General features: G+C 41.4%; 2 protein-coding genes and 2 long non-coding RNA genes across 4 annotated transcripts in view; 2 read left to right on the plus strand and 2 right to left on the minus strand.

Annotated features, from left to right (window-relative positions):
* The window catches only part of LOC113467694, a gene marked incomplete at its 5' end in the record, with an annotated part of 13,578 nt that extends 8,706 nt beyond the window's left edge, over window positions 1–4,872 (plus strand). The window contains 5 exons of the mRNA XM_026824027.1: window positions 1,218–1,364; window positions 1,849–2,099; window positions 3,152–3,219; window positions 3,302–3,702; window positions 4,387–4,872. Of these exons, the coding sequence (XP_026679828.1) occupies window positions 1,218–1,364; window positions 1,849–2,099; window positions 3,152–3,219; window positions 3,302–3,702; window positions 4,387–4,671 (1,152 nt within the window). The remainder of the gene's footprint in view (window positions 1–1,217; window positions 1,365–1,848; window positions 2,100–3,151; window positions 3,220–3,301; window positions 3,703–4,386) is intronic.
* A 3,992-nt stretch (window positions 4,873–8,864) lies between these two features.
* LOC113467695 lies at window positions 8,865–10,129 on the plus strand. Its single transcript, XR_003391673.1, has 2 exons — window positions 8,865–9,245; window positions 9,531–10,129. It is a non-coding gene; the product is annotated as an uncharacterized LOC113467695 (long non-coding RNA).
* A 543-nt stretch (window positions 10,130–10,672) lies between these two features.
* Window positions 10,673–27,989, minus strand: part of LOC103509757 (1-phosphatidylinositol 4,5-bisphosphate phosphodiesterase epsilon-1-like) — a gene marked incomplete at its 3' end in the record, with an annotated part of 32,559 nt that continues 15,242 nt past the window's right edge. The window contains 13 exon segments of the mRNA XM_026824028.1: window positions 10,673–11,362; window positions 11,488–11,699; window positions 11,787–11,906; window positions 13,662–14,286; window positions 14,549–14,718; window positions 15,529–15,835; window positions 20,014–20,238; window positions 20,492–20,719; window positions 21,249–21,475; window positions 21,844–21,980; window positions 22,298–22,375; window positions 23,614–24,057; window positions 24,363–24,622. Coding sequence (XP_026679829.1) covers window positions 10,673–11,362; window positions 11,488–11,699; window positions 11,787–11,906; window positions 13,662–14,286; window positions 14,549–14,718; window positions 15,529–15,835; window positions 20,014–20,238; window positions 20,492–20,719; window positions 21,249–21,475; window positions 21,844–21,980; window positions 22,298–22,375; window positions 23,614–24,057; window positions 24,363–24,622 — 3,723 coding nt within the window.
* On the minus strand, window positions 18,386–19,082 carry LOC113467696. The gene is made up of 2 exons (XR_003391674.1): window positions 19,047–19,082; window positions 18,386–18,544 (listed from the first exon to the last, which is right to left on the minus strand). It is a non-coding gene; the product is annotated as an uncharacterized LOC113467696 (long non-coding RNA).

Raw genomic sequence — 27,989 nt, forward strand, 5'->3', positions numbered from 1 at the left:
ATGTGGTTTGTTTTTTTTTTTTTTTTTTTTTTTTTGGGGTTCTCATTTCTTTTGTGAATAAATATTATGTAGGTATGTATTTATATGAGGGATAAAATTCTGGATCTTTAACTACTTTTTTCTTGAAAATTTTCTCTTTATGGCTTTTCTCCTTATGTGCCTCCCTTTTTCTCTGTCCTTCCCTTCTCTATCGCCCTCCTCCATTGTTCTCTCTTTCCATGGGCTTTCCCTCTTCCTTGTCCTTGCATTCGGGGGTTTCGCTACCTTTGTCATTACGTTAAGTACATTTACGTATGTACTACCATACTACCGTATTTTATCAATGTGTTCTACTACGATTTGCCTCCGTTTTTCTCTGTGTTTTACCTCTGTATTTATATTCTGTGTTTTACCGCCCTATATAACTATAGGATATTAACTATGTACCTACTTTGGACCTATAATACGTACTATTTTTTAAATCTTTTCTTAACCTTTATGTAAATATATTTATACTCGAGGTGTATTGTACATCGAGTTATAAAAAGGAACTACTCTTTCCGCTCTTTTCAGTGGACTACTCACTGTTAGATCCTTAAAACATGTAACTCACTCTTGAACTCCCTATAGGTAGATGGAGTTAGGATCTGGCTCATTGACAGAGTAGTTCACTGAAAAGAGTAGTTCTTTTTTCCAACTCACTCAGTCTTTACACATCTCTTATAATTTATAAGACCAAAGTATGTCCTTACAAGAGTATCTAAGTACTTTTTTTCTTTCTTTCTTGGGTTCATTATTTTTACCAAAGTACCTATGTAGTTACTTACGAGAGTACCTACTTTTTTCAGGGTTTATTATAAATAAACTTTATTTACATTTTACATTGTTACTTGTGTGTGTTTACACCTCCGTTTAGTTTTACTGCATGTGTGTTCTCTTACTAACCCGCTTACCTCTCTCTCTCGTTCTGTCCCTCCTTCCTCCCCCCTCTTCACTTCAACGTCACTCCAATCTACCAACGTCACTCCACTAAATCGACGTCGCATCACATCATCTGGATGTCGCATCACGCTATATCGACGCTGCGTCACTTCAATATCCCGTCACATCTTCCGGACTTCACTCCAACTTTCTACCACATTGGCATGGATCTCAACTTCATTCCAATGTCTTGTCATCTCAACGTGGTCACTTTGTCTCAACATGGTCGTCACCTTATCTCGACGACGTGGTCACAGCCGGACGAGACTCTCACAGATGACTTCTTGTTCCCGATGACCTCATTCCGGATGTCCTACGCGTCATCGCCTGAGAGCGACCTAGAGCAGTCGCTACTACCGCCTCGACTGGTCAAGTGTTCGTCAGACCCCAGGTTTACTCCCCAGGTCCCTTCCTCGCCTAGCAAGTACTCCACTGAGTCCGACCTGAACGGCGGCTTCGACTCCGGTCATGGTTGTTTCAGACTGTCTGAGAGACCAGAAGTCGGAAGCTTTTTCTGCCACACACGGTCTATCAGACAGTCTGAGCTTAAGTGGCCAGCTAGCCAGCATTACATTTTATAAACATTACATTATAAGATTTATAAGCATTACACTTTAAATAAGGGCATTCTACGAAACAGACCACATGCGTCTAATGTAGCAGTTGTTTAATTGTATTGCTGATCAAAAAAAAAAAAAAAAAAAAAAAAAAAAATTCGATTTTTAATTGAAAAAGGCAAATTGATTTTATTTAACCTCCACTCCGTAGGTATCACACTAATCTCGCACGTCAGAGGTCCCGGGTTCTATTCCCCGTAGGATCGTCCTAAAGGAAAATACGCTTTTTCTTCCTCCCCATCTCACTCCCTTTCTCTCTCTCTCATTACAGAGTAGTTACGACAGCGTCTCATCCTACGAGAGCTACCAGAGGGTCTCAGGTTCGAATCTCCTCGGGCCTAATGCTCATGATGATCTCAAATCCATCAATGGTGAGTCCGGAAGTAGGGGAGGCAGGACATCCCATGACCCCTACAGATTCACAAGGTCAACCAAACAGCCAATAGGAAACAGCTCGACACCGCTGCCCACCAATCAGATGGATGCTAAGCTTATGAAACCCGCTGACTATCCTAAGTATAGGTAAGTTGGTTTCAAAGTACCATGGGTACGCCATTACGTATAGGTTCGCAAAATACATCATTTGTATATTTTGCAGTTGTTTGTTGGAACTGTTTCAGCTAAGGTCCTATAGTCCCGAAAGCAAAGAAAGAACGAGAACAGGATATTAGAGAGCCAGCCGCTCCGAGAACGAACCTTATCTGTTGGGATAAAATGCGCCCCGGGCGGGAATCCAACCCGCGGCCTAGCGCTTACAAGGCACGCACAATTTGGTATTGTAAATGAAGCACTTTGTTACTGTAAATAGTATAAATGGACATTTATAACCTTCTTCTTAAGATTCAGTTTGTTCATTTTCTTCTTCACTTCCGAAAAAGCTAAAAATTAAAGTCACTCCCTGTCTCTGTCTTGATTTCAAACTTCTAGATATTTGAACAAAATCAAGAACGCTCAAAGTCTTCCGTCTCTCTCTGAATGTGACGACATTGTGTACATCTCGACACATCGGACTTTTGTCTAACCCTGTCTAATAAATTTTCCTTTGTAGTCCACAACATCTAGATCCTGTAGATTGGGACTTTTGTCTAACCCTGATTTTCCTCTGTAGTCCACATTATTTAGTTCCTGTATAAGTCAGACTTTCGTACAATCCGGTACTGTCCTTAAAAGTCGTACATTCGCTCTTCTCTCCAATACGTTTTCTATGTATGTAGTTACGTAGACTGGTACACTATCCTACAAAATGCAAGGGCCACTTGATTTTGTAAAGTATGGGGCTGTCATTTGCGCCCATTTTGTTGTTGGTTTGTGTTCATGTTTTTTAACCAGGCCACAATCATCACTCCCTTGTCTTATCACAGCCGTCTTACTAACGTTACCAAGAACAAAAAAACAAAATATTTACCAAAGCAAACTTTCCTTTAACTACAGTAATACCACCAACTTCCTACGTTTCTATACTCTTCCGTACAGAAGGAGTTGCCACCAACATCGAATACCTAGACCCGCCCCCCTCTCTAGCTCCTAGTATGCAATAGACCCCGCACTTAACCCTCTTCCCCTCTCCCTCACAGACCCCCCGGCGGCGGTGGTATCATCGAGTACGTACAAGCAACAGCCCCTGCCTATCCAAAGACCCTCAGCCGCTCTATCCACAGCAGGACAAACCCGGGCCGCCCCCCAACCCAGAGAACTATCGCCGCCGCACTTGTACCAAGGGAAAGATTCCATGTACCAAGGAAAAGATAGTATGTACCAAGGAAAGGAGTCCATGTACCAAGGAAAGGACTCTATGTACCAAGGCAAAGATTCCATGTACCAAGGCAAAGACTCCATGTACCAAGGCAAAGACATGTATCAAAGCCCCAAGGACACTTCCCTCTATCAATCAACTAAAGACTATCAATCAAGCAAAGATTACCAATCAAGCAAAGACTACCAATCCAGCAAAGACTATCAATCGAGCAAAGATAGTTCTCTTTACCAGACAGCAAAGGAGTCGAGTCTATATCAAACAAAGCAGGAGAGCAGTTTGTACCAGAGTAAGAATCACTACTCAGTGAATGAGAATGGCATGTATGGGGTGCATCATGGATTGACCAATGGGAATGGAGCTGTTAATGGGGTAAGTAAGATTAAGAAAGAAAGAAGTACCTAAGATACTTTTTTTTTTTTTGAAGAGGTTTGATAGAGGGAACTGTAACTGCAAAGGTCTTATCGTCCCGAAAGCGAAGAGAGAAGGAAGGCAGACTATGAGAAAGCCATGTCTGACTCATAGACCAAGAGGGAAAAGGTATGTAAAAAGGAACCAAATAATCCGTGGCACAAGCTCTGCTTATACGGATGGGTATACCATTTATAAAAATTCAGTATGTTCTGAGAGTTATATTGAAAAATAAGAAATGGAAACTTAATAAATTAAATCGTCCGTTAAATGATGGATTTACCTAAGAAGCCGTAATTTTCTATGTCTTCCGGTCTTTTGGGGCCGATTCAATATAGGAGTTGGAGAGCTATTTTTGGTTCTCATACAATCTCGACATGCTAACTCTAAGCAAGTTATTTATTATTCTAATCCCACCCTCTCCCCCGGTTTACTCCCCAGGTCCCTTCCTCGCCTAGCAAGTACTCCACTGAGTCCGACCTGAACGGCGGCTTCGACTCCGGTCATGGTTCGTCCGGTCTTTTGGGGCCGATTCAATATAGGAGTTAGAGAGCTATTTTTGGTTCTCATACAATCTCGACATGCTAACTCTAAGCAAGTTATTTATTATTCTAATCCCACCCTCTCCCCCGGTTTACTCCCCAGGTCCCTTCCTCGCCTAGCAAGTACTCCACTGAGTCCGACCTGAACGGCGGCTTCGACTCCGGTCATGGTTCTAGTTTAGACCGCACCTATGACCGCCGTGCCGCAGGTAGCAACCACTCCCAGTACTATTACAACGTAGCTACACGGAACTCCCAAGGTGGAACTCCAGGGCTGGACCTGACGCATCGCGCAGATCAGAGGGGGTCCGCGTTTGAGTTGTACAAGAAACCGGCCGACCCTAGGAACATTAACAGTTATCAATTGGAACACGCCGCCATTAGATGATAAATAGACGGGGGTCGAACCCGGGACCCCGCCTTGTGACGTGCCATGTGAATCGTGCATGAGAGAAGTTTAGAAATCATACTAGTAGGATAGAAGAGATAGGATGTTACCATCTCTAAGCCAGTAACCAGTAACAACCGAACAACTCAAATAGAGCTGAAAAGCGTGTGTTGCCATAGTAACATCATAACAAATTTCCCGATATTTTCAGTGTTATTTTCACTGATATTTTTAGTATGTTGTAATTTGTAACCTTAATAGAAGAGATAGGATGTTATTATCTCTAAGCCAGTAACCAGTAACAACCGAACAACTCAAATAGAGCTGAAAAGCGTGTGTTGCCATAGTAACATCATAACAAATTTCCCGATATTTTCAGTGTTATTTTCACTGATATTTTTAGTATGTTGTAATTTGTAACCTTTGGAGTTGAAAAATACAGTTCTCAGATTTGCGTGTCCTTACACTCCTGTCGTAAGGAAACGCAAAACATAATTTTGTTTAGGACACTTTTTAGATCTTAATTTCTGTATAGATAAATCATACCTAAAAAAAAGGACAAAAAAATGTCGACTGATATCGAAAAATTGTCCAATTGAAAATGCAAGTGCCTTTTGTCTTTAAATGTTAACTTGAGATTGCTCTAGGACATTTTCGGTGAAGTTATTTGTGTGACACCAATTTTACTTTGTACATAGATATAGAACAAAAAAGACACCCATTATTTCATATTTTTTATCTGTTAAATTAAGTTTCTCCATTTTCTCTGTTTAGCGTGTTCTTATTTCATAGTTTTTCTTATAAGTTTATATGATGCGATTTTACTCGTACAGTAGGTTATACTTGGATCACATTTTTAGTAAAAAAAAAGCTTGTACCTACATTTTTTATTTGATGAAAAAATTCGGAACTAATAAAATTACGTGTCGATCGTGCAACCTTGCAAGATTAGAAAATTTGATCAAGTATAACCGCAGACTTTAGTTTTGTATTTTGTTCTTTGCAATGATAGTTTTTAGCTTTTTAGCTTACTTTTTTGTATAGGTTTGAACGTTTTGTACCATAGCGTATAGTTTGTTTATTTTAATCTGCCATATTACTTATTGCCAGCTTTATGTGCTTCTTCTTCCAGTGCTGCCCAGTCTAGCTCATTGACGTTATGTTTGGGTTTAGCTTTGATACCACTCTCATGACTAGATAGAGAGTCCGTACGAATACCAACTGGAAAGTAGAGATGTAAGGGAGATGGCGTTAGTTATCTGATGGTGTAATAAATATTCTGTAAATTGTTGTACATACGAGTGTAAATTTTGTCCTTGTGCCTCATCTCAATATTTTATCAACATTATCCAGTTTTAGATTATTTTTTGAAAATATAGAACGAAGTATTTTAAAAAACTGAATATTGACAGCAAGTCCATTTTGTTTTATTTTTTACCATTTGTAACCTTTGGAGTTGAAAAATACAGTTCTCAGATTTGCATGTCCTTATAACACTACTGTCGTAAGTAAACGCAAAACATAATTTTGTTTAGGACACTTTTTAGATCTTAATTTCTGTATAGATAAATCATACCTAAAAAAAAAAGGACAAAAAAATGTCGACTGATCGAAAAATATCGAAAAATTGTCCAATTTATAATAATAATAATGCGAAGGTGTAGGTACGAGAAAACTCATTTCGTAGTTAAATTATTTCCCTACTTATTTTTGTGCCTTTCTGTTAGAAAATGCAAGTGCCTTTTGTCTTTAATATGTTAACTTGAGATTGCTCTAGGACACTTTCGGTGAAGTTATTTCGTTCTGTCCCTCCTCCCTCCCCCCTCTTCACTTCAACTTCACTCCAATCTACCAACGTCACTCCACTAAATCGACGTCGCATCACATCATCTCGACGTCGCATCACGCTATATCGACGCTGCGTCACTTCAATATCCCGTCACATCTTCCGGACTTCACTCCAACTTCCTACCACATTGGCATGGATCTCAACTTCATTCCAATGTCTTGTCACCTTATCTCGACGTGGTCGTCACATTTTCTCGACGTCGTCACCTTATCTCGACGACGTGGTCACAGCCGGACGAGACTCTCACAGATGACTTCTTGTTCCCGATGACCTCGTTCCGGATGTCCTACGCGTCATCGCCTGAGAGCGACCTAGAGCAGTCGCTACTACCGCCTCGACTGGTCAAGTGTTCGTCAGATCCCAGTATAGCCACCCAGGAGGAGGGTGTGCCCGCGTACACTGCACCGCCTCCCTATACACCTAGTGTATTCAAACAGGTAAGAAACATCTACTTGGGGGAAAAACTGATGATTTTTATTTATTATTTTTTTAAAAAGAGGTTTGACAGAGGGAACTGTAACTGCTATGGTCTTATCGTCCCGAAATCGAAGAGATAAGGAAGACAGGATAGGAGAAAGCCATTGTAACCTTTGGAGTTGAAAAATACAGTTCTCAGATTTGCGTGTCCTTACAGTCCTGTCGTAAGTAAACGCAAAACATATTTTTTTTAGGAGACTTTTTAGATCTTAATTTCTGTATAGATAAATCATACCTAAAAAAAGGACAGAAAAATGTCGACTGATTGAAAAATATCGAAAAATTGTCCAATTTATAATAATAATAATTATGCGAAGGTGTAGGTACGAGAAAACTTATTTCGTAGTTAAATTATTTCCCTACTTATTCTTGTGCCTTTCTGTTAGAAAATGCAAGTGCCTTTTGTCTTTAATATGTTAACTTGAGATTGCTCTAGGACACTTTCGGTGAAGTTATTTGTGTGACACCAATTTAACTTTGTACATATGTAGATATAGAACAAAAACGACACCCATTATTTCATATTTTTTATCTGTTAAATTAAGTTTCTCCATTTTCTCTGTTTAGCGTGTTCTTATTTGATGCGATTTTACTCGTACAGTAGGTTATATTTGGATCACATTTTTAGTAAAAAAAAAGCTTGTACCTACATTTTTTATTTGACGAAAAAATTCGGTACTAATAAAATTACGTGTATTCAAGTATAACTGCAGACTTTAGTTTTGTTTTTTGCAATGATAGTTTTTAGCTTACTTTTTTGTATAGGTTTGAACGTTTTGTACCATAGCGTATAGTTTGTTTATTTTAATCTGCCATATTACTTATTGCCCACACTGCCGGGAAATTGACGCTAAATTTAGCGACGGAACTTTCTAACCTACCTACATTGAGTACAAGTAAATGAAATTAGTGGAACTCTGGTTGCATTAGAACACCCCTAAATCTGTGTCCACACATGTCGACGGCTGTCGATCGTTGGTGAATCTATGTTGTCGAGGCAGTGTGGACGGTTCAGTCGTCATCGATCGATTAACATAGGACTATGGGACTAACTCAAGCTTCTTACCTGTACATAAATGATAAGGTCGGACAATTCCTTGGCTATCTGAGTACTCTGCAATAAATATTCTGTAAATTGTTGTACATAGGAGTGTAAATTTTGTCCTTGTGCCTCATCTCAATATTTTATCAACATTATCCAGTTTTAGATTATTTTTGAAAATATAGAACGAAGTATTTTACAAAACTGAATATTGACAGCAAGTCCATTTTGTTTTATTTTTTACCCTCAGGTTTTTCGAAAGAAGTATTAAAAACTCCTTTGGCCCAAAAAACCTATGGGACGAAAAGACGGGAAATTGGTGGCATAAATGGGGCAAATTCTGTCTCTCAGAAAAGGCGGCCAAATTTCGGTTCTAAAATTAGAGTCAACATTTTCTGGTGTCGAGTTTATTCAAGGTCGATTCAAGAAGAAAAAAAGGTGAAATAACAAAGACCAAAATTTTAATTAAAAAAAGTTTTTTATTTGATAATGACTTTGGCTTTTTAAACTTTAAATTAATGATATTTTTTGTTCTTTAACAAATCTTTCATTTGTAGATTTAAATTTCTCGAATTTTAAAACAGATCTAAACACAGAATGAACCCCAAACGTTTCATTTCAAGAAACATAATGTCCGCATGTCACCATAAATGGGGCAAATTCTGTCTCTCAGAAAAGGCGGCGGCCAAATTTCGGTTCCAAAATAAGAGTCAACATTTTTTGGTGTCGAGTTTATTAAAGGTCGATTCAAGAAGAAAAAAAGGTGAAATAACAAAGACCAAAATTTTAATTAAAAAAGTTTTTTATTTGATAATGACTTTGGCTTTTAAACTTTAAATTAATGATATTTTTTGTTCTTTAACAAATCTTTCATTTGTGGATTTAAATTTCTCGAATTTTAAAACAGATCTAAACACAGAATGAACCCCAAACGTTTCATTTCAAGAAACATAATGTCCGCATGTCATTGGTTCCTGGAATGAAAAGTTTGGAGTTCAGGGCAAGGAATTTCAGCTAAAATTAACCAAGTTTTGAAACATATCAACACGAAGATGAAAAAATTCCGAACAAAGATTTTTTAGTTTTTCTCCCACATATTTTAAATTTCATCTTCAATTTATGAATTTACAAGAGTGTGCGTGGACCTTTATCCTTCCTTCTAACACTATTCTACCAAAGACTATTTGGACAATAGGATCAGTTTAGGTCAGAGGGTAGTTTGGGATGTGAAAGAAATTATTGCTGGATCATCTAATAGATATTGGGTTCATTTGGGGGAACTGGCTCATCTAATTTGGTTCATTTGAAATCCTCTGCCATAAACGGATATTTTGGAAAACTACGTATTTGAATAAGTCCAAAGAGAAATTGAACAATAGTCCGGCCCTATACCTTTTATTATTACTATTGTAATTTAATAAAGAAAGGACGGACTAAAAAGGAGGGAAAAGGAGAATTGGGTAAAGATACTTTGTTTGTTTTGTAGGTCAGGTCAGGGGTAAAGAAATTATTGCTGGATCATCTAATAGCTATTGGGTTCATTTGGGGGACCTGGCTCATCTAATTGGGTTCATTTGAAATCCTCTGCCATCAACGGATATTTTGAAAACTACGTATTTGAATAAGTCCAAAGAGAAATTGAACAATAGTCCGTCCCTATACCTTTTATCATTACTATTGTAATTTAATAAAGAAAGGACGGACTAAAAAGGAGGGAAAAGGAGAATTGGGTAAAGATACTTTGTTTGTTTTGTAGGTGTAGATCTTTCATTACAAGTCGAGCTGTAGAAAACCATACTGTTTTGCTAGTATGTTACGTATGTTAATAAGGTCCTTATATTTTGTAGTTAAAAATGCTTGCAATTGCCAAAGAAGAACTCGGATCCATCAAAATATCAAATTCGGACTCGTGTCATTTCTCTTTGGACCTACTCATTTACACCTCTTTGTACCTACAGAACAAAATAAATAAATTTCAAGATAAGTAAAAGGATCACAGATTCTAAAAAAAAAGGAAAACCTAAAATTATACAAAAAGTGTAGGTAAATTAGTAGCATTTTAAAGGCTTACAATAAATAATTTAATTTTTTTAAAAAACAACAAAATTTACAACTTTGGTTCGATTTATATTAGAATGTAAACCGGGGAACATTTGGATTTGGAAACATGTGACGTCATAATATGACACATGCCAAGCCAATGTTCCCCGGTTCCCCATGGCACACACAGTGATGTATACTATTGCTGATACGGTTGCTAGGCAACGAGATTCTAATCACTTTCCAAGTGGTTGCCTAGGTAACGGTCTAGATACCACTAGTATGACACCAGTCTGCATGTGCCGGGGGGGGAGGGGGGGTCAAGTGTCAGGGGGAGCTGCAATGGCCACTACACCACCACAAGAAAGAAAGAAGTAAGATACCGAGCTTTTTTTGAAGAGGTTTGACAGAGGGAACTGTAACAGTAAAGGTCTAATCGTCCCGAAAGCGAAGAGAGAAGGAAGGCAGACTATGAGAAAGCCATGTCTGACTCATAGACAAAGAGGGGGAAAGGCACGTAAAAAGGAACCAAATAATCCGTGGCACAAGCTCTGCTTATACGGATGGGTATACCATTTATAAAAATTCAGTATGTTCTGAGAGTTTAGTGTCTGCCAGTGTGCTTGTGTTCTATACACATTCTCCTCATCAGGTAATACCCGATGCTGTCTTGCTGTCCCCCACTCCAACTCCTCTATGAGTACAAAACGTGAAGGATCTTCCATACGTCTTGCCTTGACCAGGGCCTGTGCTAGGACATCTTGTGCAGAGGCACTCAGTGGAACCTTGAGGATAGCATAGGGGATCTCAGGGGAGACATTATAGACACAGACGAGGAAGTTATCTGCCTCATCCCAGGCACGGGGTTGTGTAGGTTTCAATCTTGTACTCATAATACTAGACAGCCAGGCTCGACTACTGGGGTCATCCCCCATGCGTTTCAATAAGAATCTGCCCTCCCCTGTCCACTGCGCCTGTGCCTGGAGTGGACATTCCATCTGATCCAGAACTCTCTGTGTTGCAGGCATATCCTTATCTTTCTTATCCCATCCTCTAGACACCTCCTCCACTAGGAAATACTCATTCACCTTGTCTGCACTGGTCCCTGCCTTCTGTAATGCCTGGAGTATAACCTCCTGAGTACTACTCTCCTGTGTTATCTTGAGTATTGTATATTGTTCATCTGGTAACACACCATACACCACCAGGAAGAACATCTTCCTCTTCACTCCCGGGATCTTAGATGTCAACTTTGTACTCTTCTCTTCACTCTCATTGGTATCCTTGCCTTCCTTGGAATAATCAAGACTCTCCTCTTCTGTCCTCGAGTAGATGAACAGTGTGGATAGATGCAGAGGTTGATTCTGTAGATTCCTTAGTCTGACATGACGATAGCCTGGTTTCAAACATTCCACGTATCCTTGCCTTCCTTGGAATAGTCCAGACTCTCCTCTTCTGTCCTTGAGTAGATGAACAGTGTGGATAGATGCAGAGGTTGATTCTGTAGATTCCTTAGTCTGACATGACGATAGCCAGGTTTCAAACATTCCAGATGTATGACGCGCTGAGCAATGATCTGATGATTAGATGTACATCATGGATTGACCAATGGGAATGGAGCTGTTAATGGGGTAAGTAAGATTAAGAAATATTAATAATAATAGTGCTTATTTATACTGCTCGCATAGGACTGAAAAGTCCCTTTACTCCAGCAGTAGGCTACTAGGAAGAAGAATGTATCATTGTAGATAGGATTGAGTGCATTCCTAGGAATCACCTTGGTCTTCTGCTTGCAACAGTCCACTGGAATACCAATGATCTCTGCTTCTATCTGAATACTTGTGTTGAAGTTACTGAGGGAGAGATATTGTCCTGAGATAACACTCAAGATGAAGTGTGTCGAGTGAAGACCGTCAAACTGTTTGTCTGTAGGGTTGAATCGCCTGTACATCATATGTGTCCGATCATACATGATGCGTATCATTGTAGATAGGATTGAGTGCATTCCTAGGAATCACCTTGGTCTTCTGCTTGCAACAGTCCACTGGGATACCAATGATCTCTGCTTCTATCTGAATACTTGTGTTGAAGTTACTAAGAGAGAGATATTGTCCTGAGATAACACTTAGGATGAAGTGTGTCGAGTGAAGACCGTCAAACTGTTTGTCTGTAGGGTTGAATCGCCTGTACATCATATGTGTCCGATCATACATGATGACCTTGACCACTACACCACCGAATATAGGAGTTACGAGAGCTATTTTTGGTTCTCATACAATCTCGACATGCTAACTCTAAGCAAGTTATTTATTATTCTAATCCCACCCTCTCCCCGGTTTAGATGGAAAAAGAGAAGAAATGGTTAAATTGAGGATCACCAAGGTTACTTACTTACTGCCAGGCCATTTGAAGCTTAGTAGACTTTTTGCCCCATCAAGGCTAAAGCTGTGTGGATAGGAAGGATATGTCTAAAACTTTCGAAGGAACCTCCGTAACTCCATGCCCGTGTCGGTATCATACGAGGCTTGCACATTGGAGGTACCGGGTTCGATTCCCGGCTGGGATGAAGTTTTGAGTCCAATCAACCTCGTGAGGACAACTGAGTACTTTGAATGATTAACTAGCAGTGGCAGCATTACCAGAGTATAAAATAAAGGAAGGACGGACTAAAAAAGAAGACAATTATTAAACGAGACTCTTGGCAATGCTGTGATATACACAAACATTGTGCAGAGGCTCCCCAATACCCGTTTAAGTGAATTAAGTTAAAACTCGCTCCACTTCGTTCATTCTAAAAGGTGAAATTCCGAGGGAACTCACGTATTTTTTGGTGTACATGCGGTGGTTCTGGATATAAAATAAAGGAAGGACGGACTAAAAAAGAAGACAGAATTATTAAACGAGACTCTTGGCAATGCTGTGATATACACAGACATTGTGCAGAGGCTCCCCAATACCCGTTCAAGTAAATTGAGTTAAAACTCGCTCCACTTCGTTCATTCTAAAAGGTGAAATTCCGAGGGAACTCACGTATTTTTTGGTGTACATGCGGTGGTTCTGGGGAAGCTCTGGAACTCGAACCCTCGTTCAGTGAATTGTCAGACAGACTCCGGATGGATTGGGCAAACTGTTCGAACAGATCTTTGATGTCTTTCCTCATTCTTAAACTGAAATAAAGGAGAAGATAACTAACCTGAGTGGGTCTAATTGGAAGGTTGATGGTTCGAGTGCAAGAGTTTGTTGACAATTGAAAAAAGTAAAAAAAAAAAAATAAAATAAAATAATCATCATTTTTAAACATCAAAAAAACCTTTAAAGCGGTTTAACCGTTTAACTCTACAACAGGTCTGTTGGAAATTTTTATTTTATCGTTTAGCCATAGCTATAGATATATTGTACAGTTAGCCTAAAAAGGCGCCTTTTTAAAACAATTTCCCCAGAAAATAGGCTAAGAAAGGTTTATTATTCTTACCTAAAGGAACGAAATATGAGCACAAAGTCGGTAAAGTCTAGTGTGGTCTCATGAGTTATAGAACCATGGTGTAAGCTCCTCATTTTGCTTGCAACAGTCCACTGGAATACCAATGATCTCTGCTTCTATCTGAATACTCGTGTTGAAGTTACTAAGGGAGAGATATTGTCCTGAGATAACACTTAAGATGAAGTGTGTCGAGTGAAGACCGTCAAACTGTTTGTCTGTAGGGTTGAATCTCCTGTACATCATATGTGTCCGATCATACATGATGCTAGGCTTGGGGACATAGCCACACTTGCCATTACGTTCAAACATAGCACTGTTCAGGTGTAGACAGCTATCATCTGTCTGATAGTTCAAGGCTACCATTTGTATGCCATACGCCCAGAATGTGACAGGGTTAAAGTTAGAAGAGTCTATCCTCATGCCTGCAGGATATGTCCTCACTAGTTGTGTCTCTGTATGACTAAGCAGAGCGAGGGGCTGTTTCCTGCATAACTTCTTGGCTGTATTCTCGTTGAGTGAGGAACATTGGTAGCAAGGATGGTAGGTATTGGCTCGCTTGTTATGGTGGGGCGTTACTTCAGATGAGGAAATACTGGAGGTCCCTGCAACCCCACCACTAGCTTTCTTGAGAGTAGCGGCAGCACCTGCCACACTCCCTGCTATACGTTTGGTGTATTTTACCGAACTACTCGGACTAATAGCAGACAAACCGCGGAACTTGATGGCCTGGAAACATAAAATAAACGTGAAAAATAATAGGGAAATTGACGCTAAATTTAGCGACGGAACTTTCTAACATACCTACATTGAGTACAAGTAAATGAAATTAGTGGAACTCTGATTGCATTGGAACAACCCCTAAATCTGTGTCCACACATAGTCGACGGGCGTCGATCGTTGGTAAATCTATGTTGTCGAGGCAGTATGGACGGTTCAGTCGTCATCGATCGACTAACATAGGACTATGGGACTAACTCAAGCTTCTTACCTGTACATAAATGATAAGGTCGGACAATTCCTTGGCTATCTGAGTACTCTGCTTCTTTGCTTTATGTGCTTCTTCTTCCAGGGCTGCCCAGTCTAGCTCATTGACGTTATGTTTGGGTTTAGCTTTGATGCCACTCTCATGACTAGATAGAGAGTCCGTACGAATACCAACTGGAAAGTAGAGATGTAAGGGAGATGGCGTTAGTTATCTGATGGTGTGAAGAAGAAATGGTTTTGTTGTTGATTTTATTCGGTCCTACAATGTAACCTAACGAATCCAACCTCAGTATTCTAGCAAGTGGTTGGTGCGATGGAGTTTGGATATGAAGGTTGGCGATTGGCGAATTGGTGGTTGAAGTCAAGTGATAACCTCACAAAGTATGAACCGAAATGTAGAACTTTTTTAAAGAGGTTTTGTTAAAGACTACTGTAACTGCTGAGGTTTTGTTGTCCCGAAAGCGAAGAGAGCAGAAGGAAAGAATAGGAGAAAGCCAGTCGTTCCGAGAACGAACCCTATCTTTTTGGATAAAGTCCGTCACGGGCGGGAATCGAAATCGCGACCTAGCGCTTACAAGGTAGGCGCGCTACCCTCCAGGTTGACTAGGCTGGCACTATTGCACTGAAATACTAATGTAAATGTAAATGACGTTTTTCACCAGCCTCTCAATCAACCCTAGGTTGATGCTTTGGGCTGACGTTTGGTTTTGGCTAAAAAAAATTTCCGGTGCCCGTCGCACTCAACCTTTTAGCCTTTGCAGAAATTTAACGACATTTCTGCTATTTCTGCCAGCCTCTCAATCAACCCTAGGTTGATGCTTTGGGCTGACATTTGGTTTTGGCTAAAAAAAATTTCCGGTGCCCGTCGCACTCAACCTTTTAGCCTTTGCAGAAATTTAACGACATTTCTGCTATTTCTTTAGCCTTTGCAGAAATTTAGATAGCCCAATTTTTAGACGGATTGAAACAAGTTGCCGCACTCACCATCAATATTCTCATCGTCTTCATCATCCTCATCATCATCACTAAACTCATCATTCACCGAGCCGCCACTCGTGTTGGATATAATCGAACTGGTTCTCCCTCCCCCTCCCGTTCCAGCAGCGTGGTTCTGTATGCGGCTCGCGCTTCTATTGCCGCGACTGAGTGCCGGGTGCGGTATTTCTGACGTGAGCTTCTTGTTCTTGACGAGGATGCGGTACTTTAGTGCCGCGGGCGAGGGAAGGTGCGGCTCGTCACCGAAGTCCGCGTCGAACATGAACCGCGTCACCAGCTTCTCACCGAATATAGACTGGAAATCGTGGAATAATTAAAATAATCAATTAATATACGAAGAAAATCATGGAATAATATTAAGATCTTGGAGGGTTTCGGCAGTCATTTTCATAAGTTCTGTGGATCAACTTGAAAAGGATGGTTCTCTTTTTCAAGATAATATTGAGAATCAATCTCCTTGAGCCAGTACATGCGCCTGTCAGTCATTTGGAGTTCGCGCTTGAGCGCGCGTACCACGGCGCAGAGACCTTCATGCCAGATTCTGATGAAGGAAAGAAGGGTTTGTTATTTGGTTTGAAGATGGAAAATTATATTTGTATGATGTCATTTTATGGGAACCATTTGCAAGGCTACGGAAAACCTATTTAAACTTTCAAAGTATTTGCTGCTCAGATCAAAGAGTATATAAAAAGTGTCATCAAAAGAAACACGATGTCAGAGTTGTCTCTGACACTCTGTCAACCATCACAACACCTTTCCAGTTCTCTCAACTACTTGCCATAAATGTACTACTGGCTCCCGCATTAAATGCTCGTCACAAATGTCGTTCCTCGCGGATTGCACTACGCTAAGTTTGGACTTGACTTAAATTCGAACCACCAACCTCCAGACCCAGAGTCCACGGTGCTAACCATTACACCAGTGAGGTTGGTTTTAAAGAAATACACTTACCTACACAGCAGGGGCGGACACAGTAGATACAGGGTCCGATTGTCACTCAAATGGTTCCCATACACCAATGCAATGACACATTCCGTGGTAGCATGCTTGTCCAGTGAGTAGCGTCTGAGAGCACTAACCAGGTCCGGATCTCGATCCTTATCCCGTCCTCCTAGGCTGACCTCCTTCACGTAACTAAGCTCGACAAACCCCTCTTCCAGCCCTGGAAATCCTACCTCGCCTAGCAGCTTGTGACGTAGTGCTGTCGGTACCTGGTGAGCCAATGGGGAAACAAGAAGTTAGGAATCGAAACCTTCTCATTGAGGGTGTGTTTATGTAGGTACTGGGCTGAGCTAGGCCATTGTCGGCCTTTAAGCGTGTAAAGTTGGCGGGAAATTCGAAATTTTGATTTTTTTTCCGCAACTTGTACAATCTGAATTCATTTTTTCCTTTTTATCTTTAGTTTGCACGTTTATGTTATACTTTTCATTTATATTAGATATTAAAAACAAGCGAATTACAAAGCAAACAAAAATAAATATAAAATATTTTAGTGAAAATGCCCACCTGACTGTACAAATCCACAGACGATTCACCCTTGAGCTGATGTCCCGTAAGGTAGGTGTTGTGTGAGGACGCGATGAAATAGTGGGACAGAGGCATTTCCATGTCTAAATCATCCGGACACATCCGTTCCGAGGCAAACGCGAAATTGTCCTTATCCATGAGGTACCGGGCAAAACCCTCGAATGAAAGACAATGCTGTGACCTCAGCCCTGAGTCTGGCTCGTGCCTCTGTAAAGGAGAATTCGATCAGGATTAATCAAATGCAGAAACAATTGATGGTTTAAGGTGTGTCCACACATAGTCGACGGCCCTAGATCGACGACGATTGATCATCAATCGATGCGGACCGACGGCCGGTCGACTATGTGTGGACACACCTCTATGAGGATGACTCATGTGGATGTAGGATCAATGTGATTTCTCAATTATTTAGCCTTAAGATACCATGTAACATGGTATCTTAAGGCTAAATAATTGAGAAATCACATTGATTGATCTCAGGTACCATAAGCATTGTACAAAACAATACAGTGGTTGTAGGATGTACTGAGAGATGAAATCAGTGGACCAAAAATGCGCCCTGCTCAGTTTTGGGAGTCCAAATTTTAATGAACAACGTGTATTGATGTGTATTCAATTCCGGTACCAAATTTCATCAAAATCGATAATTCAAACACATTCAATAATTCAAACACATGCAATAGTTGTTGCAAATCTGTCGAACTAAAGCGTAGACCTCACTGTCGTCGTTCCATCAATTAAGATTAATGACTTCTTATTTTATTATTTTTTTTTGTATTGATGTGTATTGAATTCCGGTACCAAATTTCATCAAAATCGATAATTCAAACACATGCAATAGTTGCAAATCTGTCGAACTAAAGCGTAGACCTCACTGTCGTCATTCCATCAATTAAGATTAATGACTTTTTATTTTTTTTTTCTTTCTTCAGATTTGTCTTAATTTAAAATTTTGTGTAAATTGTTTAAATCCAAACTGTGGCTTCGGCCATTAGTTAAACCGATACTGACCTGGATTAAGCTCTTCACCTCCTCGTCACTCAACACCAGAAATGTTTTTCATAGAATTTGGCAAAATCGTTCAATCCATAAAAGAGATCGCCTCCAATACTCTCAATAGAGTTTCGGCTAGATAAGGCCTTTTGAGGCTCTGTAAAGGCCTTTTTTTAGTGAATTCCTATAGTACATTGAACCACCAGTTGATTAGTAACTTCGCAGTCTAAGCCCATTTTAGTGAAAATATACCCACCTGACTGTACAAATCCACAGACGATTCACCCTTGAGCTGATGTCCAGTAAGATAGGTGTTGTGTGAGGACGCGATGAAATAGTGGGACAGAGGCATTTCCATGTCTAAATCATCCGGGCACATCCGTTCCGAGGCAAACGCGAAATTGTCCTTATCCATGAGGTACCGGGCAAAGCCCTCAAATGAGAGACAATGCTGTGACCTCAGCCCTGAGTCTGGCTCGTGCCTCTGTAAAGGAGAATTCGATCAGGATTAATCAAATGCAGAAACAATTGATGGGTTTAAGGTGTGTCCACACATAGTCGACGGCCCTAGATCGAAGACGATTGATCATCAATCGATGCGGACCGACGGCCGGTCGACTATGTGTGGACACACCTCTATGAGGACGACTCATGTGGATGTAGGATGTACTGGGAGATGAAATCAGTGGACCGAAAATGCGCCCTGCTCAGTTTTGGGAGTCCAAATTTCAATGAGCAACGTGTATTGATGTGTATTGAATTCCGGTACCAAATTTCATCAAAATCAATAATTCAAACACATTCAAAAGTTGCAAATCTGTCGAACTAAAGCGTAGACCTCACTGTCGTCGTTCCATCAATTAAGATTAATGACTTCTTATTTTATTATTATTATTTTTTTCTTCAGATTTGTCTTAATTTAAAATTTTGTGTACATTGTTTAAATCCAAACTGTGGCTTCGGCCATTAGTTAAACCGATACTGACCTGGATTAAGCTCTTCACCTCCTCGTCACTCAACACCTTTTTTTCTTTCTTCAGATTTGTCTTAATTTAAAATTTTGTGTAAATTGTTTAAATGGAAACTGTGGCCTCGGCCATTAGTTAAACCGATACTGACCTGGAATAAGCTCATCGTTAAACCTATACTTTACCTGGATTAAGCTCTTCACCTCCTCGTCACTCAACACCTCCAGCTGTTTGGTTTCCAGGAATTTGCTGAAGCTACTCTGCGTTATGACTTTAGACTTGGACGTATCTACCCCGGCACAGTTAGCAATGATGCTGGCAGCAGAGATGGCATCATAGATGACTTTCTTCTCGTGGGCGGGATCAGATTTGGCGTCGGACAATTCTATCGAACTATTGCGAGTGAGGAAAGCTGAGGGGAAAAGAGAGGAAAATGGGCAAATTAAGGAAAATGGGCAAATTCGCCAATGTCATAGTGTCTAAAACTTTCGAAGCAACCTCCATCTCCGTGGCCGTGTACGAGGCTTGCACATTGGAGGTTCCGGGTGCGATTTCCGGCAGGGATGAAGTTTCGAGTCCAATCAGCCTCGTGAGGACAACTGAGTAGGTAGGTACTTTGAATGATTAACTGGCAGTGGTAGCATTACCAGAGTAAAAAAAAAAAAAAAAAAAAAAAAAAGAAGCACTTGGAATAAAAAAAAAAAAGACTCAATCAATTTACGAATTATTATTTTTCGAAGAGGTTTGATAGAGGGAACTGTAACTGCCAAGGTGTAACTGCCCGAAAACGAGGAGAAAAGGAAGACAGGATAAGAGAAAGCCAATCGTTCCGAGAACGAACCCTATCCGTTCAGGATAAAATCCGCCCCGGGCGGAAATTGAACCCGCGACGTAGCGCTTACAAGGTAGATGTGCTAGCAACCAAGCTAACTAGGCTGGCTATGAATGTCTGATTCCGCTTTGGAGAAATGACAAGCGCACCTACCTGGAATATCTGTGCCATGCGCGCTTGCTGCTGGAGGGAGCAATGATTCTCAATACTCAATATCACAGGATAGGGGGAAGTAATGAAGGCGCTCTTGTTGATGGCCTCCACTACCGATCGGAATGAGATCTTAGTGGTGAATGTGTGTCCGTGGTAGATTTGTGGATTGCCATCATCTCCATCCCAACAATCCAACTCCACACATCGACACCCTGATAGTAATACCTGAAGACAGAATAAAATAGAATAGAATGGTAGAATAGAATAGAATGAGATGTTTTTCATAGAATTTGGCAAAATCGTTCAATCCATAAAAGAAATCGTCTCAATACTCTCAATAGTTTCAGCTAGATAAGGCCTTTTGAGTTTGAGGCTCTGTAAAGGCCTTTTTTTAGTGAGTTCTTATAGTAGATACATTGAACCACTAGTTGATTAGTAACTTCGCAGTCTAAGCCCATTTTAGTGAAAATATACCCACCTGACTGTACAAATCCACAGACGATTCACCCTTGAGCTGATGTCCAGTAAGATAGGTGTTGTGTGAGGACGCGATGAAATAGTGGGACAGAGGCATTTCCATGTCTAAATCATCCGGACACATCCGTTCCGAGGCAAACGCGAAATTGTCCTTATCCATGAGGTACCGGGCAAAACCCTCGAATGAGAGACAATGCTGTGACCTCAGCCCTGAGTCTGGCTCGTGCCTCTGTAAAGGAGAATTCGATCAGGATTAATCAAATGCAGAAACAATTGATGGGTTTAAGGTGTGTCCACACATAGTCGACGGCCCTAGATCGAAGACGATTGATCATCAATCGATGCGGACCGACGGCCGGTCGACTATGTGTGGACACACCTCTATGAGGACGACTCATGTGGATGTAGGATGTACTGGGAGATGAAATCAGTGGACCGAAAATGCGCCCTGCTCAGTTTTGGGAGTCCAAATTTCAATGAGCAACGTGTATTGATGTGTATTGAATTCCGGTACCAAATTTCATCAAAATCGATAATTCAAACACATGCAATAGTTGCAAATCTGTCGAACTAAAGCGTAGACCTCACTGTCGTCATTCCATCAATTAAGATTAATGACTTTTTATTTTTTTTTTCTTTCTTCAGATTTGTCTTAATTTAAAATTTTGTGTAAATTGTTTAAATGGAAACTGTGGCCTCGGCCATTAGTTAAACCGATACTGACCTGGAATAAGCTCATCGTTAAACCTATACTTTACCTGGATTAAGCTCTTCACCTCCTCGTCACTCAACACCTCCAGCTGTTTGGTTTCCAGGAATTTGCTGAAGCTACTCTGCGTGATGACTTTAGACTTGGACGTATCTACCCCGGCACAGTTAGCAATGATGCTGGCAGCAGAGATGGCATCATAGATGACTTTCTTCTCGTGGGCGGGATCAGATTTGGCGTCGGACAATTCTATCGAACTATTGCGAGTGAGGAAAGCTGAGGGGAAAAGAGAGGAAAATGGGCAAATTAAGGAAAATGGGCAAATTCGCCAATGTCATAGTGTCTAAAACTTTCGAAGCAACCTCCATCTCCGTGGCCGTGTACGAGGCTTGCACATTGGAGGTTCCGGGTGCGATTTCCGGCAGGGATGAAGTTTCGAGTCCAATCAGCCTCGTGAGGACAACTGAGTAGGTAGGTACTTTGAATGATTAACTGGCAGTGGTAGCATTACCAGAGTAAAAAAAAAAAAAAAAAAAAAAAAAATGGAGACCCTTGGCTGTGATATACACAAACATTGTGCAGAGTTTCCCCAATACTCACTCCACTCCGCTCATTCTAAAAGGTGAAATTCCGAGGGAACTCACGTATTTTTTGGTGTACATGCGGTGGTTCTGGGGAAGCTCTGGAACTCGAACCCTCGTTCAGTGAATTGTCAGACAGACTCCGGATAGATTGGGCAAACTGTTCGAACAGATCTTTGATGTCTTTCCTCATTCTTAAACTGAAATAAAAGAGAGTACAACAAACCTGAGAACTGAGGGGGTTAAGGACCAAGGTTTAATGCAGTGGCCTTCTAATTGGAAGGTTGATGGTCCGAGTGCAAGAGTTTGTTGGCATTTTGACAATTGATATAAAATATTTTTCGAGCATTAAAAAAAAATCCTCCAAAGCGGTTTAACTCTACAGCAGGTCCGTTGGGAATGTTTAATTTATCGTTTAGCTATAATTTTATTGCACAGTTTGCCTTGACGGAAAAAGGCGCATGTTAAAAAACATCCCTCCCCATAAAATAAACTAAGAAAGGTTTATTATTTTTACCTAAAGGAACGAAATATGAGCACAAAGTCGGTAAAGTCTAGTGTGGTCTCATGAGTTATAGAACCATGGTGTAAGCTCCTCATTTTAGTTTGCACGTTTATGTTATACTTTTCATTTATATTAGATATTAAAAACAAGCGAATTACAAAGCAAACAAAAATAAATATAAAATAAATTTTATCTGAAACGAAAATTGGCGTTTGTAACGTTTGCGGCGCGTAGAACAACTCTAAAGCTGTCCTAACGTATCAACCGTCGGCGTCGATTGAAGAGGTGAATCTATGTTGTCGACGTAGTCTACGGTTTCAGCTGATGTCGATAGACTATGTGCGGACACACCTTACGTCTCAGTTCTCAGTTTCTCAAAATTTCCACCAAGGAAGTTTAAGCTGAAAAACCTTAATATTCTAATATCTATTTCGTGTTAATATAGGCCGGGCGGCCCGACGACGCTCCGAACTCTTGAAGTTCGCGTGCCTTCCGGTACACCTGGTAGGATACATTAAACATTATACACCAAATTCCAAAGCTGGTGAAAACGCCATCTTGTCCTTGAAGTCAGCGGCCGGCAGGGTAGATCGAGCAATTCAAAAGCAAGTAGTTTCCGCCGGCCTACAATGGAGGATAAAACGGTCATTGGAGGCCGAAAGAAACCCCTGCTCCTGACATTGCAACCGGGATGAGAGGCGGGAACCTGGAAACTCCTGGAAATCCATGGCGGGACACGAGAACAAAGGAATTTCAATACTTAGCTATAGGACGCTGAACCTCTTATCTTATTTCGTAAATTACAAATTGTCATGCCAGCTTCGTTAGTTTGGAGGGTAGTGCGCTTGCCTTGTAAGCGCCAGGTCTCAAGTTCGATTCCTACCCGCGGCAAACCTTCTTGAATTTAGAAATGATATGACCTTCGTTGTTACAGATCCCTGGAATAGAATAGAATCGAATATTAGAACTTAATAGAAAAGAATATAATGAAATAGAATAAGATTAGAGTAGAAATAATAGAGTATCAAATCCTCCCAGTCAATAAGTCGGTATCCTCGGTAATATTAATCCCAAATCCTTAAATGAGACCGGAAATTTCGTCCCAAATGGTTTGATAGACAATACAAAAGATTTCAAGATTTGAACACATTCCGGTAATCGACCTCAAAGTTATACGTGATAGACACAAAAGTGACTATTTTAAAAGAATTAATCTCTTGCCTCTCCCTTAGCTAGAACTCGGGCTAGAGCCTCCTTATAACTGGACCTTACCGTCTTAATTTTGACCATGGAAGCAAGACAATATTGTACTCTGGGAACTAACATACCTGTGCGTGGGACTGATCTTGTCAATCACATCCGTGGACGACGTATGCGGGGACAGATCGCTCGATATGGATCGGGACCGACTAGGCCCCGGCTGTGGACTAGCTGTACTCATTCCGCTACCCGCACTCCGCTTGGATCCGCCGGGCTCTAGCCCATCCCGCAACATCTGGAGGTTCCCAATGGATCGCTTCTTGCGGAACTTAGTGGAGGTGCCTCTCCTCAGCGTGCCATTGTCCGGTGGGGACGTTCCAGCCCCACTGGTCGTTGCTGCCCAGTCCCGCCCGCCGAAGATACGGATAGCGTCGACTATCAGAGGGCCTGAACAGTCCTGGTCGTAGAAGAGCTGCAGGTATTGTTCCTTGAGCCAGTACATGCGCCTATCAGTCATTTGAAGTTCGCGCTTGAGCGCGCGTACCACGGCGCAGAGACCTTCATGCCAGAGTCTGATGAGGGAGAGAGGTTTGTTATTTGTTTTAAGACGGAATATTATATTTGTATGATGTCATTTTAATCTTTTAAAGTAGGTATTTGCTGCTCAGGTCAAAAATTATAAAAAAGTGCCATCAAAAGAATCATGATGTCAGAGTTATCTCTGACACTCGCATATAGTATTTTAATTTCGGAATTTCCCCCCTTTTGGCGTGATAGCGCCAGGAAATCCAAAATGGTACTCCACCGGAATCGGTTCCAAGAAGAAAATACAATTTATTATAACAAATTTATAGTTCTCTCATCATACTACACTCACCTACACAGCAAGGGCGGACACAGTAGATACAATGTCCGATTGTCACTCAAATGGTTCCCATACACCAGGGCAATGACACATTCCGTGGTAGCATGCTTGTCCAGTGAGTAGCGTCTGAGAGCACTAACCAGGTCTGGATCTCGATCCTTATCCCGTCCTCCTAGACTGACCTCCTTCACGTAACTAAGCTCGACAAAACCCTCTTCCAGCCCTGGAAATCCTACCTCACCCAGCAGCTTGTGACGTAGTGCTGTTGGTACCTGGTGAGCCAATGGGGAAACAGTCAGTTAGGGTTCGAAACCTTCTCATTCAATCTTGAGACTAGCCATTGGCTGGCGCGACGATAGTACCTACGTTGAATGTGGCAGCTTCTAATGGATCACTGAAGCAAAGCCATTCACGCCTGCCGTCTGCCTTCTAAGTGCTCGGTAGCGGGTTCTCAAACAGATGTTTGTTCTCGGAACGGTCGAGCCATCGCAGCGGCATTAGCACGTTGAATGCACCAGTTCCTCATAGATCACTGAAGTTAACCAACATTGCGCATTGCGCGTAATCGGTATTCGGATAGTTGACTATCTCGGGGGGGGGGGGGGGGAACCCGTTCAACGGGCTCTTAGGTAAGTGGGAAGAGAGAAGGAGAAAGTGAAACTGTGAAAGAGAGAAAAGCCCAAAGGAAATACTTTTAATTTGGTTAAGTGAACACAAGAATAGATCGGAAGAGAGAATCTCTCTCTCCCTCTCTCTCCCTCTCTCTCGCTCTCTCTCTCTCGCTCTCTCTCTCGCTCTATCTCTCTGTCTCTCTCTCTGTCTCTCTCCTCTCTCTCTCTCCCTCTCTCTCTCCTCTCTCTGTCCCTCTCTCCCTCTCTCCCTCCCTCTCTCTCTCCCTCTCTCTCCCTCCCTCTCTCTCTCCTCTCTCTGTCCCTCCCTCTCTCTCTCCCTCTCTCTCCCTCCCTCTCTCCTTGAAGTTCGCGCTCATCTCTCTCCCTCTCTCTCTCCCTGGAGAGTTTATTAATGACCAGAAAGGACAGGGTCAGTATGAGCAGTCAGCGGCTACTTGTTGGGCGAAATCAATCTATCATTTCTTCATTCGACTATTCGATTCCTGAAATAGAGAACGAAGACAGGAAAAAAAGGGAGAGAGAAAAAAACAGGAAAAAGAAGGACGGGAGACGGGATGAAGGAAAGAGAGAAAAAAAAACAAAAGAAAAGAGAGGGATAAGAGAAAAGAAGGAGAGAAGAGGAAAGAGAAAGAGAGAGAGAAAGAGAGAGAGAGAGAGAGAGAAAGAGAGAGAGAGAGAGGAGAGAGAAAGGAAATCCCATGTCGTTTGCCAGATTTTAACACTCAAACTCAAATAGGTAGGTAATTGATGTAGGTAGGTATAATGCAGGTAGATAGGTATAGATACCTACTTGATGTACCCAGCTATATCTTTAATGTAGGTATAACCTCAGTAAGTACATAGGTATGTAACTATGCATGTAGGGAATCGATGTGCATTCAACCCCACCCAAGTATACATACTAATGTATAGCGACCTACTAAGTACTTAACCTAATCTATTCAATCGAAACAGAAGATGGGAGGGGGAAAGGAAGAGAGAGTGAGAGAAAGAGAAAGAGGGAGAGGGAGAAAGTGAGAGAAAGAGGGAGAGAGAGAGAGTGTCAGAGAAAAAGGGAGAGAGAGAGTGAGAGAAAGAGGGAGAGAGAGGAAGAGGGAGAGAGAGAGCCTATCACTGGTTTTGGCCCAATGAATGGTCTTGACTTCTTGAGGAGTCCATTCTTGCCAGGTGATCGACCTCTAGGATCACTGAATTTAAGAGGTTAACGAAAAACGCCGAGCCTGTCTGAAAATGAGAAAAGGTGAATAATAATAAATATGCCTAAAGGTAGTACGCTAGCCTAGTTAGCTCGGTTGGTAGCGTGTCTGCCTTGTAAGCGCTAGTTCGATTCCCGCCCGGGGCGGATTTTATCCTGAACAGTTAGGTTCGTTCTCGGAACGACTGGCTTTCCTCTATTCCTTCTCTCTTTGATTTCGGGACGATAAGACCTTAGCAGTTAAAGTTCCCTCTATCAAACGTTCCCTCTATTCCCTCTATCGTATGCAAACCTGGTTGTAAAAAAATTTACCTACATTCATAAAAATTTAAAAAAAAACCTCTTCTCACTGTTTTCCCATTCACCTTATGATTCCCCTGTGGTTTCTCATCTCATCTCATATCTATACTATAGTTTCTCTCATTGTTTCACACTTCACTATGGTTTCTCACCTCATGGTTTCCCGCACAGGGTTGGTGTCGTGTTCCCTCTGGTGATAGTGTAGATGGAACGAGGCTATCCTGTCCATGACGGCATGGGTCTTGTAGATTTTGTCCAGATTGAGGAGGCCCCCGGGGCCTATTCTCGTGAAGTAGTGGTCCTCCCCGTTGTAATCGGAAATGAACTGGAACAAGGAGTGTGAGGGTTCAATTCTCGGGGGGTTCAAACTTTTTTTTTCTCTCTAGTCTGCACTTGAATTCTTCCATCACTTTGCCCCGTGGGAGAGAGAAAGAGAGAAGTGGGGGAGGGAGGGAGGATGCTCCAAATGGAGAGCAAAAGGAGGGGGAGGGAGGGAAGAAGATATTTCGACAAAAATCCCATGAGCGATTGTAGACAATAGGTATAGGGTATAGGGGAGAGAAAACCGAAAAGTACGAGTAGGTATACATGTACGAAACTGTTAAGGTGTGTCCACACCGTCGACGGTCATCAATCGACAATCGATCGACGGCCGGTCGACTATGTGTGGACACACCTTTAAGGACCGAGTTTGACTCACCTCTAACTGTTTGGTGATCCCGGAGGTAGGCGAGAGAACCACCAGGCTAGGCGTGGTAGCCAGGATAGACTTCAGGTCTCGGATAAACTCGCCGAAGAACGGAATCACCCGACACTCTGGCATTTCCAGAGCCCGTCGTAACGCCCTCTCGTACTCGACAGATAGTAAGGCCACGGATAGAATAAAATAGAATAGAATGGTAGAATAGAATAGAATGAGATGTTTTTCATAGAATTTGGCAAAATCGTTCAATCCATAAAAGAAATCGCCTCCAATACTCTCAATAGAGTTTCAGCTAGATAAGGCCTTTTGAGGCTCTGTAAAGGCCTTTTTTTAGTGAATTCCTATAGTACATTGAACCACTAGTTGATTAGTAACTTCGCAGTCTAAGCCCATTTTAGTGAAAATGCCCACCTGACTGTACAAATCCACAGACGATTCACCCTTGAGCTGATGTCCCGTAAGGTAGGTGTTGTGTGAGGACGCGATGAAATAGTTGAAATGTTTTTCATAGAATTTGGCAAAATCGTTCAATCCATAAAAGAAATCGTCTCAATACTCTCAATAGTTTCAGCTAGATAAGGCCTTTTGAGTTTGAGGCTCTGTAAAGGCCTTTTTTTAGTGAGTTCTTATAGTAGATACATTGAACCACTAGTTGATTAGTAACTTCGCAGTCTAAGCCCATTTTAGTGAAAATATACCCACCTGACTGTACAAATCCACAGACGATTCACCCTTGAGCTGATGTCCAGTAAGATAGGTGTTGTGTGAGGACGCGATGAAATAGTGGGACAGAGGCATTTCCATGTCTA

Source organism: Diaphorina citri, unplaced genomic scaffold, assembly GCF_000475195.1.
Source record: "Diaphorina citri unplaced genomic scaffold, Diaci psyllid genome assembly version 1.1 scaffold526, whole genome shotgun sequence".
NCBI lineage: Eukaryota > Metazoa > Arthropoda > Insecta > Hemiptera > Psyllidae > Diaphorina > Diaphorina citri.